Source organism: Vidua chalybeata, chromosome 10, assembly GCF_026979565.1.
Source record: "Vidua chalybeata isolate OUT-0048 chromosome 10, bVidCha1 merged haplotype, whole genome shotgun sequence".
In the NCBI taxonomy this organism is placed as follows: domain Eukaryota; kingdom Metazoa; phylum Chordata; class Aves; order Passeriformes; family Viduidae; genus Vidua; species Vidua chalybeata.
In genome coordinates this window covers 4884401-4897389 of record NC_071539.1, presented here as the reverse complement: position 1 = coordinate 4897389, position 12989 = coordinate 4884401, and the positions used below count along the sequence as shown (strand labels likewise).

The 12989-nt window shown below is 42.8% G+C and overlaps 1 protein-coding gene across 3 annotated transcripts in view; it reads right to left on the bottom strand.

Moving 5' to 3' along the window:
- Positions 1 to 12989, bottom strand: part of FNDC3B (fibronectin type III domain containing 3B) — a 185697-nt gene that overhangs the window by 28893 nt on the left and 143815 nt on the right. For all 3 annotated transcript variants that reach the window (XM_053951887.1, XM_053951889.1, XM_053951888.1), the window contains exons 17-22: positions 12704 to 12822; positions 11217 to 11322; positions 10067 to 10239; positions 7787 to 7900; positions 5400 to 5549; positions 1463 to 1743 (exon numbers count right to left, since the gene is read on the bottom strand). In XM_053951887.1, coding sequence (XP_053807862.1) covers positions 1463 to 1743; positions 5400 to 5549; positions 7787 to 7900; positions 10067 to 10239; positions 11217 to 11322; positions 12704 to 12822 — 943 coding nt within the window. The remainder of the gene's footprint in view (positions 1 to 1462; positions 1744 to 5399; positions 5550 to 7786; positions 7901 to 10066; positions 10240 to 11216; positions 11323 to 12703; positions 12823 to 12989) is intronic.

The following is a 12989-nucleotide window of genomic DNA, read 5'->3' as shown; positions in this document are numbered from 1 at the left end:
GCAAAAGACCTTTCCTACATTATTACTTCTGATGAGCCATCCACTGGTCTGTGTTCTTCAAGTGGGTTTTTTTTTTCAGTAGGAACTTAGTCTTGTAACTATATTTAGAACAGTTAATGCTTGTGGCTTTGGCTGTTTCATTTGGACCAGCGACAGGACGAATCCTTGACTAAAACATGATTAATATGGTGCTTTTCACAAAATAATGAAACAAAAATTCAAAAAATATCATTCCAATCTCTGTTTCTAAGCCTTGAATAAGATATTTCCCTTAAGGAAGCTGTAGACAATCAAGAACCAGCTAAAAAAGAGACTGAAGTAAGACTTTGGTGAAGAATTTAAATGGCACATTCTCTCTTGAGTGAGTTGCTTAAAGTTCCCTTTTCAGCTTTTTTGAGTCTTGGTTGAACAAACATTTGAGGAGAAACCAGGGAATATGAGATTGCCCAAAGATGATGCATTTCCACAGCTAGGTGACCAATCCACAAACTCACTCTTCAACTTTATATGAATGATCTGTGAACAAGCAATGTGTGCTCCTCACTTTAAATAACTTCTAGTGTATGTATTTGTATCCTTGCTACAACAAGTTCTCTTTTCTTGGGTACAGGATAAAATCTGAATTATGAGCTTATTATTTTCAAGACCTGTAGGGCTGTGACCTTGAATGCAAAGTTAAAAAAAAAAAAAAAGAAAAACATTACAGGAAGTCTGTGACATCTAATTTTACAACTCTGTGATCAAATTTCGGTCTTTATTAGAACAGTACTTACAACAGAATTTCTTTTGTCACATATTCTGTTGTATTGCTATTCATTGCCTGCATGGAACCGTTTTTCTTTCTTAATTAGCAATTAGGGAGAAAACATATAAGCCTGAACATTAAACTAATAAAATTTTGGCAATGCCACTTAGCAATTTAGACTCTGAAGCAATACAAATTGGTTTTAAATTCAGATCATGTTTTCATTAATCTCCATATAGCAGAGACAAAAAATAGCTGTAGCTATACAAATAAAAGTTCATTGTGTGAAAATTGCTAACTCTGCTCAGAGATCAATAACTTAATAATTTAATCCCTTGGAACAGTACTTCAAAATAGCTGAAAAAAACATGAGATGTAACACTGTTATTTTAATGACGTCTTATTTTTAAAATTTATTTATTTTTAAATTTATTACTACCATTGTAACCTTACCTTAGCAGAGCAACTCAAAAAGGAGGAGAGGTCAGAGATGATGCAAGAAGAGGAGGGAAAAGAGGAAAAAAGGCAGAAGAAAACAACATTTGAACACAAACTACCACAATCCATTCCACCAAGGAATGACTGCAGATTCCTGTGCTCCTAGGCTGGTTGTTGGGGTTGCTGGTTTGCATTTCAAGGCACTCTCCATGCCAGGAGCATTTCCCTTGTGAAGCTGAGCTGTGTGATCTCCGTGCCCGTCCCCAGCGCCGCACTCACCGGTACGAGGTCTCGGGCAGCAAGCCCTCGATGACGTGACTGGTCACGTTGCCCACGGGGATGCTGACATCTCCCAGGTCGATGTTGTAGGATGTGATCTCAGCCCCGTTATTGCTGGGCTCTTCCCAGCTCAGCACAAGGCACACAGAGGGTGAGGGCTGGCAGGCGCCCGCGTGCTCGTCCTCCAGCACGGACAGGGTGGAGACGGCATCAGGCACGGACGCCGGGGTTCTGCAGGTCACCAGCTCGCTGTAGGGCCCAGCTCCAGCCTGGTTAATGGCCTGGGTGTGAAAACAAAAAACATTTACCAGTGCTCTCATCCACATGGCTATCAAGTTCATAATGATGAGCTGTGCAGCCTGGAAGAGGTGCATGAATTCTTCAGAGGATATGCACTGCTGGCTTCCTCCCTAAAGCGTGACTCATACCTCTGCTATCCTAGGGAATTAGTATCTTCCTTTGTCACTCAGAAATGTCTCAAGAAAACTGGAGACTCTTTCTCTTTTCCCTAATAGAATATTTCTCTTTCCTTTTTCATCAGTGGCAAACTTAGTTGGTAAGGGAAAATGTCATAGTCATGCTGCCAGTGATGGGTGACATCAGCAAACTGGCTACTCAAAATTACTGAGCCACCCAGTACACTGCAGGGTGGCCCAACAGATGCTTTATGCAAGCAAAATAACCCTAAAGATAGGGGATATTTGGCTTGTTAAAAACAACCCTGGTCCCTAATTTGGAAAATGGATAACTAATTTAATGCCAAAAAGCTTCTGAAATAAGAATACAGGACCTGAACACAGCATTAAAACTATGACTCAACATTTCCCCAGAATCACAGAATCATTACAGTTGGAAAAGTCATAATTCACTACCAAACCACAACCAAAGCACACAGCTCAGTATCTCCCACAAAAGAGGAGAGCAACAATTTATCAAGCTTCTCACCCTAAGCCATTGGATCCTGAATCCCAGAGGAAACCAAGTTTCAAAACCTGCCCCCTTTCTGCTCATTAATTAGAGGCTGTTGTCTTAGCAAGCCCAACACTGCACAGCTGTACAGGCCTGGGGTTTTATCACCTGATGCTCAGCCAGTGGCAAAAGCTGTACCCATTGCACTGGAATTGCCTATGGAATGACTGATGTTACCTCCTCAGGGTATCAAAAACTCAATCACAGAACCACACAGGCTGGAAGGGACTGTGGGACTCATCCTGTCCAACCTACAACTCCAGTCAGGGTCAGACAATGCAGCCCAGGTCGCTCAGGCTTTTTTCCCAGTTGGGTCTTGAAAAATTCCAAGTATGTAGATTGCCCAGCCCCTCTGGCCCACTGTTAGATCCTTAATTGCCTGCACAGTGATATTTTTTTCTTTGTATCTCATCTGAACATCCCTATTTCAACCTGGAGCCACACTGGATGCAGCATTCCAGGTAGTCAGGAATGGCATGTAATGGGCAGAACCACCTTCCCTGGATCTGCCTGCCGGGCTCCTCCTGACACAGCCCAGCATCCTGCCAGCACACCAGGTATGGGGACAGCTTACAGAACATGGTACAGGAGAAACTACACGAGTCCAGAAGGCACAGACCTCCACATAACAGCTTCAATGCTGCCCAGCACCCTCCACATTTCCTTTACATTTGAAAAGTTAGCCCAGAGTCTCCCTTCAGGTTACAATTAATTGAAAAAAACCAGGCTTACACAATGATGCCAGCAGGACTCTGAGGGCAATGACAGGACACATCAAACAATTGTTTGATTTCTAATCTATGCTTAACTGCAGTGAGTAACATATTTCTGCTCTGCATAATACAAACACAAAGCCATGTTCTGTTTTTTCCAGGAGACGTTTTGTTCAATTGAAGAAAGGGATAATAAAGTTACATTTGTCAGCCTTTAAAAAGCCCTTCAAAACAAATCCTGCTCTGGGGAAATCTTCTATTTAATGCAGCGCTCCTGGAGCTGTTAGAAGTGAGCCCTGTTTTGTGCTCTGCCCATGATATGATTTGTCTTGCCTCTAAACCAGTGTTTGGCCATTTGTATCTTGCTCCAAGCTGTTTATTGTCAGTGGTGGTTTTTAACTGCTTTATTGGACAATCTCATCACCAGAACTGATGGGGCTTTGCTGCCTAGCTGCTTTCCCCTGCCACCCCCAAATGACACAATATTTCTGCAGAAGCCACTATTGTTTTCAGGAATATTCATTACAAGAAAAAAGTTGAGCAATGGTAAAGACAATTGTCTGCCCTGCAGTTAGATATGCCTGATTCCTCAATTCTCCTTTTTATTTAATTATTGTAGATTGAGATAGCAATACTATGTGTTTATTAGAAGGCTGAATAAATGTGGTTAGGGGGATTTTTATTTTTAAAAAGGAAATTTTTCTGTTAAATCTGGTAACAGATAAAATAACATTTCTAACACTATTTAGCTTTCTTTCTTTGCCTGTTATATCCACATTGTGGGGAGATTTTTGTGTAACTGTTTGAAGATGACAGCGTATCTTGTAAGAAATTCCTCTTCACATAATACAGAGGATCAGATCCAGAGGATGAAGCTCTCTAGAAAGTAATATCTGAGTCACTGATGGAGTTCAATAAAATATCTTCTTGCTGTTGTGCCTTTCCTGTAACTTCTGCCTATGGATTAAATTATACTGGCTGCATTAAAAACTGAGTAGATTTGTGCAACATTTTTGTGGCAGGTAGTTTGAAATAAGCACCCACTGCAAATCAAAGATGCCATACAGCTGGCTGGTTCCATTTTTAACACAAAATTTTCCTTGGGCTCCCCACAGCAGTGGTCTCAGAGCCTCCTCCCTGCCCAGCAGATGCTGAATGCTCTCCCTCTTGCAGAAACAAGAGGCACTTTCTGGCTCACACCTCCCAGCCTCTCACACACTCCCTCGTTCTCCTTCCCCCACAGTGCCAGAGCAAGGCACAGACCAGCTCTGGCCAAGACACAAAATACATTTGAGTGCACTTGGAGCTGTGGGGCCTGAGCTCTTGGGCTGCTGGCCAGCTCCTCCAAACCTTCTTCCCTAAAAAATAAAAAAAAATCAATATCCTGGTTAAAAAAAAAAAAAAAAAAAAAAAAAAAAAAAACCACACTATAAGGAGAAAACATTCAACAGAAGCATGTTGTCCTTGATCAAAGAAATTACCCTGGGTGGTCCACATGTTACCAGCTGGGTGGGCATTTGGGTTGGATTAGTGGGGGTGTTCTGTCTTCACATACAAATATATCTTGTGGAAGAGTAGCTTAGGTAAAATATTTTTACTTCACTCCCAGTTGCTTTACCTTCTATTTATTTATCAGTAGCATATAGGATGAAAAGCCCTGTTTTTTTTTTACTTTCATACAGATATACAAAATGTTTTTTAACTGCTACTTTTTACTGAAAATATAGGAGATAAAGAGATCAAAGGAAAAGAAATCATGTAAAGACTCTAGATGAGATCCAGTCTCACAAATCTAAGAGACAAAATGGCAAAGATGGGAACTCACTTTCTGGCAGGTACCATCTCCTGTACACACAGGAATTTACTCAGCTGCTTTGCCTTACTTGATAAATTAAACAGATGCTGGAATTCATTATTTAAGCCAGGGAAATCTTCAGTATCCAGTTGGGAGGTGGATATTACTTACCTCTCCTCACCATGAAGAAAATTTTTTTTTTTAAATTTTCTAAACCATTACCATTTTGTTTTGGTGTCAGAGGGCAAGGTGGCTGTTATAAGCATTAGTCACCAAAAGTAACAAAACACATGAGCAATTTTTAAGTAGCACATCAGTCTCTATTGTTTAAAATAAATGTGCATTCCTCCCGCCTTACAGAGCACATAACCTCAGAGGGGACTAATGATAAAAACAAGAACAGCAGTGGAAGGAAACTCTGTTTGGGTCTCAGAGGGCAATGCATGCAGCCCTGCCGTACCTGTAGCCTGCAGCAGTAATGCGTTGCTGCTGACAAGTCACTGATTTCAAAGCAGGTTTCTGTGCCACTATATGCAAGCTGTAGAGATTCCTCCTCTTCTCCCCACTCTAATCTGTATTCAGAGATGTCAGTACCAGAACATTCAGGACTCTGCAACACAAATATTTATGTGGTTCAGTTCAGAAATGAGCACTTTGGATCGCTGTGTTTCACTGGGGAAGGAATGAAGTACATGGGAAAAAAGCCCAACAACCACCCTTATTTTGAAATTAATACAACATTACTGCTGCAAATAGAAATGTACTGAGTTAATGTTCCCTAAGAGGTTACTGAAACAGGACAATTCTGCACAAAAATTACCTGATTGAAATTCAGAGAAATGAGTGTACGCAGCTACTTTGCCTTCCATCAGGACATTCAGGAATAAATTGTCTCTCCACTGGCTTGGCAGAAGCTCAGCAGTGGAGAACATAAAAAAAAGCATCAATCTAGTGCAGCCTACCTGAGAGATCAAAACACAGCTCTGGAAGCACTGGCCTTGGAGCCCAAATCAGTCACTCATGTGCTGAGAAAAGAACCACCTCAGCAAGGGAGGAGCTGGCCTGAGGTTCTCGTGGAAGTCACCCATCAGTGACCTGGGAGTGTGATCCTGGCACGTTCATATCCACAGTGAGACTCCCATGGGATCACAGAATCATCAAATGGTTTGGGTTGAAAAGGACATTTAAGATCACCTCATTCCAACCCCTGCCATGGGCAGGGCTTCATCAGACCGGGCTGCTCCAAGCCCCCTTCCAACCTGGCCTTGAACCCTTCCAGGAATGGGGCAGTCACAGCTGCTCTGGGCAAACTGTTTTAGTGTCTCACCACCTTCACAACACAGAATTTCTTCCCAATATCTAATCTAAACCTGTCCCATTCCCCGTATCTCCAGCAGTCCCTTTATTTAGGGGAACACAAATTCAGTGCCTGAATGTGCTGGAGATAAGCCAATACAGGCAAAGCAGCACAGTTCCCAAACCAAAACATTTAGTGTTTTTAACAGAACTACCTAGAGCTGCACTGTGTGGCCTGAAGCAGCTCAGGGAAGCCCTGCTCTGCCTGCAGAAGTGTGGCCTGCAAGGACTTTGTGATTTTGACAGGCAAGATGTAATTTCCAGTGCAAGGATGCAGAGCCTTGCTGCACACCACAGCCACCACCCTGCACAGGCACAGGGGCTTCTCTGGCTCTGCCTCAGAGCTTCCAGCTGTTTGAGTAGGATCATTCAGAGCTCCTAAGCCAGATTTCAGAACAATGTGTAAAAAAAAAAGCATCACAATGGGCACCACAGTGTGCCCTCTAGCCACACTCCACAGTGCTTCACTGTTTTTCTTCCTAATTCGTATCAGCCAAAAAATTACACTCTTTAAGAAAACATAACCACTGCAAACCACAGCTTCATTTTTAGCTAAACAAACATATCCTTCAAATAAATAGAGAACCTTCCAGAACCACGACTTCATGGCTGGGGAGAGCAAATCCCTGACCATTAAAAGGCAACATTTGAAAGTTCAATGTGATTTCTAGTTGCAAAAAATATTAATAGCCCCAAACTGCACAAAATACACCTGTTTGTTATTAAATGAAATGCAGATTATGTTTGTATCTAGATATGTTGTCAGCACAATTTATTGGAGCATCTTGTGAATGTCAGTGACTTCTTTCTCAACACGGGCATTTTTTTGGGGAGGAGTCCAACAGAAGCAGGGCTGGGATTGCTGCTAGATTTTCACTGAAAGAATGTGGCAGAACTACAGCCCCACTGAACCACATCACAGTATTATTTCTGGTAACATCCTTTCTTTTCTGCCTTAATTACACAACATTTTTTCTTTAATGGCACCAATCATCCCCACAGCACTTCAGCTAACACTTATCTTGAGCCCAATGCCTAAGATGCTGGGAGGAAGAATGCACACAAACTAAAATGAAAGTAAATATTTGGGAAAGAGACAGACAATTTTTGAGGGGGGAAAAAGCCTTTATGGAGAGTTAATTCCATATCAGAGACTCTAGTCTCAGCCAAAATCAAATATTTGTCTTCATAATTCCAACTGAGAACATGCTGCTGTGCTAAAAGCTTGCAGAGAGCACTTCCATCATCTGATGCCAGTGCAGGAGGCCTTGTGTCTGAATCCTGGTCTGGAAGACCCGTGACCAACTTTGTGTAGTTCTAAAGAGCAAAGTATAGAAGATGCTTTTCTACAAAAGAATAGTTTCTACATAGGGTTTTCTTGCACAAAAAGACAGCTCCAGACCAGTGAACAACTCTGAAGCTTGCTTTTGGGTTCTGTGCTGAGCAAGGTGGAAGCAAGGTGGAAGCAAACAAGCAGGGCACCTGACTCACCTCCCAGCTGACCAGGACTCGTGTGTCAGACAGGAAGGACAGGGAAGGTGCTCTGCACTGGCCTGGTGGTCCTGCTGCTGTGGTGACCTCTGTCACCTCCGAATACGGCCCGTACTAGAGGGGAACAATAATTATTGTTATTATTATAACAAAAATCATCATCATCATTATTATTATTACTAATATACAGGTGTGCACCCATCTCAAAGCCCTCGAGAGCTTTCCAAGAACAGCACATGAACTTTTTCAGCACACTAAACTTTCTCAAAGGCAGACTGGGCTTTCAACACCTGGCACCAACCACCAGAGCTCAGGATGAGCCCACACAAATGACTCAGAGTTGAAGTGTGAGGTGATCTCAGGAACAAACACAGAGCATGTACATCCTTTGTGCATCCTCCTGTGTGGCAGCAAGTGCTCATGAAAGCAGAAACCACCTCCAATTTGCCCAAAAGTGAGAATGAGCACACAGTAACTGAGGAACAGTTTGAGCCCCTCTGCCTTACCTTAGCACAGTGTGTTCATGTATCAAAACCAGTTTCTCATGGATACAAAGAGGAGCACAAAGACCAAAGCACATATGGAGTCCATTCCCAGCTTCTTTTACATAAAATGCCTGCCCCAAGTCACTTGTAACAGGACAGGATGTGCTGGAGCCCCAGCCTGGTACAAGGTGCAGGGACACGCTGCGCACACGCCGCGGACGCTCCGCTCCACGGGCAGCTCAGCTCTGACAACTTCTCAGCCCGTGGTAGGAGAACAATTTAAATGCAGATTAGCAAAACAAAAAAGCCAATTTTCAGAGTCTGAAACCTGGCTTCAGCCAGCAGAGCGAGGACAGGAGATAGCACTGAAACAGCCTTTCTGAGGCCTCTTGAGTGGAAGAGCAAAGTTTGCTCAGTGCATCCCCGAGTTAATTAGAAATCGTTCTCCAGAACAAAGGAGCTTCACTTGGAAGCGATTAGAAGAAAAACACTGATATTTACTTATTTTGTAATGCAGTATTAGTGAGCATGAAAAAAATGAGCCACTACAAAAAGGCCAAATGACACAGAAATTATGAACCCCAGAAAACTTCTCAGCAGATGTGTCAGTATCTGCCATCAAAGAAAGGTCAATGCTGATTGCTTTGTCTTACAAAGAATATACATGTCAAAAAATGTCATTTATTGACTTCTGCTGTTTTCGAGGAACAATCTGGTAAAGGACATCCTCCCCTATTTTGCACCTGGTAGAAAAACACAGCCAAAGCAGAACCAGCCCCTTCATTTAACAAAGGGTGAAACCAGAAGTGCTGTGCAATTGTTCTGCCAAAAAAAAAAGGGAAAAAAAAAAAAAAAGAAAAAAAAAAAAAAAAGGCAAAACATCACATATTCAAAGCTACCAGGTAGGCAATGGCTTTCACTCCAGCAAGCAAATCTAGTCTTTCCATGTGCATTTAATTAATTTTTCACAAAAACAAAACAGTGGGTGTTTTTAAATCAAAACAGTTTGACAGTGTTGCAGATTTTTCTAATACCCACGTTAAGTTTTAACACAACTTCTCCCTGTAAGCGAGTAACTTTAAACTTTTGTGTTATGTTTGTCATCAAGATCTCCTGGGAAGTAACTTTAAACTTTTGTGTTATGTTTGTCATCAAGATCTCCTGGGAAGAAACACGTCAGTGCGTATAGTTTAGTTGGGACTTTATATTAAACACCACTGGAATGACACAAAGGCAAGGATAAACAACCCAAACCTCAATGAAAAAGAAAAGATCTTTCTGCAGATCTCCACGGACATGAGACAATTTCTGATGTATTTGGGAAGGCATTTCTTCCAAGGAAATAATTTAATAGAAAAGTTTCATCAAATCTATAAAGCACACCTTTTTTTGAAATTAAAAGAAAACAGTCACCAGGAGCGTGAGTTTCTCTCAAAACACACCACCTGGGTGAAATTGCAGTTCTTGTTTTTACACACTTCAGATTCAGAACAAAAAAGAAGGAAATGCAAAAGAATGAGGATGAAGAGAATCCTCCCTGCAAGCAGCTATGAATTTTATCAGGGATTTTGCACATTTGGGAGCAGCTGATTCTGGCCAGTCAAATCAAATCAGTACCTGAAATCTCCTTTTAAAAAAAGAGACCCAGGTCTAAAACTGCAGCTCCTCCTCCCAAGCTCCTGTCGAGCATTTATTACGTGGTTTTTCTTTTGCCCACCTGCCCCTGACCCTGCTGAGGAGCAGCTCTGCCAGCAGCCCAGGCAGCAGCCCCGAGGGGCCGGGGCAGCGCACGTACCCCGCCGTCGTTCAGGGCCCGCACCCGGAACCCGTAGGTGGCCCCGGGCAGGAGGCTGCTCACGGTGCACTCCAGCTCAGCCCCGTGGTACACCTCAGAAACCACTTCTTCAGGGGCTGTCATCTCCACGCTGTACTCAGAGACGGGGCAGCCGCTTTCTGACTCAGGGACATCTAAAAGAGATCACGGAATTCGTTAATAACATCAGGGCGTGCGCCAGAACAGACATTTTTTACTTCATATACCACAGAAATGTGTATTTCTGCTTCTGTGCATTGATAGAAGATATCTCACAGATATCTTCTATCTATATAGATATAGACACAGATATCTCTCTTTTCTTGTGGGCACCTTTGTTTTTGCCCATAAAAACAATGTATTTGATAATACCTGCATGTTATGTTACAAGCCAGTAGCACAGAATGAAACTGCCTGGGGATCAGAAAAACAGCAGCCACCAAAATGCTTCCAGGAAGCATATGGGTGGATTTTTATACTGGTGTTGAAATATATTTGACAGTTAGAAATTTTACTTATCAAGAATTTGGTTTAACAAATGATGCCACAAAAATACTTGGATGCTGCAAGATTATCACTGTAAAGAAAACACTCTGTTGGAAACTGGCACGTGTCTTGCATTCTGAAAAGTGTTCAATTTTTGACAACTTAGTGCCATGAGTGTAATCCAACATCTCTGCAAAATAACAGGGGTCCAATAGATTATGTGTGTTATACTGTGGATCAGGATTTAAATGCACCCAAACCCCTCAAATGTTCTAACTCAGATTTTTGAAAAAAGTTATATATTAGAAGTATCAAAACACTTCTGCCAAGTCAATATTTCAAAGGAATTAAAAAAAAAAGATCTTGAGTCACACCGTGTTTTTGAAATATAAGTATAGATATTCTAATGAAGCTGATGCTTAATAGTCCTGAGAGGGATTGGGCTGAAAAAAAATAAAATGGGAGCAGAGAGTAAGACCTAAAGGACAGCTGAGCTCAGAAGTCCAACACTGAGCCACCACACCTGATGAGAAGCTGCACTTCTGACTCCACTTCCCAGGGAACGGGACACAAGCAGCAGAAACAAAAGCTCAAGGTCAGCAGCAGAACCAAAGCTTTAGAGCAGCAGGATGCTGCACTGGCTTACCCCACTGCAGCTGCACCTCCCTGTGCCTCGGCTTGCCCAGCAGCCTGGGCGGGCGGCAGGGCCCCGGCGCGACGCTCAGCGTGCGGACAGGTAAACTCTCGGAGCACTGGGGGAGAACACAGCTCAGTTACAGCCTGCCATGAGCACAGCTCAGTTACAGCCTGCCATGAGCACAGCTCAGTTACAGCCTGCCATGAGCACAGCTCAGTCACCCCCTGCCATGAGCACAGCTCAGTCACCCCCTGCCATGAGCACAGCTCAGTCACCCCCTGGCATGAGCACAGCTCAGTCACTTCTGGGCATGATCACAGCTCAGTCACCCCCTGCCATGAGCACAGCTCAGTTACAACCTGCCATGAGCACAGCTCAGTTACAGCCTGCCATGAGCACAGCTCAGTCACCCCCTGCCATGAGTACAGCTCAGTCACCCCCTGGCATGAGTACAGCTCAGTCACCCCCTGGCATGAGCACAGCTCAGCCACCTCTGGGCATTATCACAGCTCAGTCACCTCTGGGCATGATCACGGCTCAGTCACCTCTGGCAGCCCCTGGCATGATCATAGCTCAGTCACCCCCTGGCATGATCACAGCTCAGTCACCCCCTGCCATGATCACAGCTCAGTCACCTCTGGGCATGATCACAGCTCAGTCACCTCTGGGCATGATCACAGCTCAGTCACCTCTGTCATGATCACAGCTCAGTCACCTCTGCCATGATCACAGCTCAGTCACCTCTGCCATGGCCACCACCTCAGAAGTGAGCCACAGCTACAGAGCAGCACAAGAAATGATCTCCTACATTCACCACTTCATGGAAGTTTATATAAACAGTAAAGGAGAGGAGATGCTATCAAGCATGTCAGTACAAATACAATTAATAGAGTTCCTTCATTAGCAATTCTCAATACTGGGCTCGCTGTTTTAATTTTCCTCTGTTTGAAACTAATGTCAAGGCCTAAAATACTCAATCTTAAATGAGAAAAAATGTATCAAAGAAGGAGGAATAATTGTAAAGGCACTGAATTTAAATCAAAGAGGGGAATAACAGGAATCAAGGTCTGAAAAAAGGAACCCAAAAACTTAAAGGATTCAGCCATATGAAAGATAATTGTTACAACAAACTACCTCCTTCTGCATCTCCAGTCAGTACAGGGTCAAGCACATGACAGTCTGTGGCCTTTTTCAAACAAGTGGCCACATCAGATAAACATGGTCGTCTTTTCCAATGTAAATATAAACAACTACAGATTGGTTCTGAGGAAACCAAATCTCACAAAATTGCAGCTTGCTGAAAAGAAAATTATGCACACACAGAAATCTAAAACTCAGCAACTTGCAGCATGAGACTAACTGCAATCAGTGTAGTTTTACTGAGCTACAGGGAAAACATTCCCCTTCTTCTGAAAGCAGAAGTATCTTACCAAACATAGCAGATAAATCTCTGAAAAATATAAACCCAATAGCCTTTATTGTTAGATAATACTCACCTGACTGTGTCCACCAGTGCTGATACAGCACGCCCGGAGTTTATACAAAGTGCCTGGTTTCAAGTGAGTACAGGTGTATTCTGTAGCTGAGCCACTGTAGGCCACTTCCCACTGGTTTGCTAAAAATAAGATATATCCAAGTTTAAAGAAGTGGAAAGCAACACATTTAGGAGTGTCTAGGAGAAAGGAAAAATCTTCCACAAATGATGTATTTCAGGAAAATCATTAGTATTACTATGAATTTTATTTCCCACTTGGAGACATAACACACAGACATGCGTGCAAA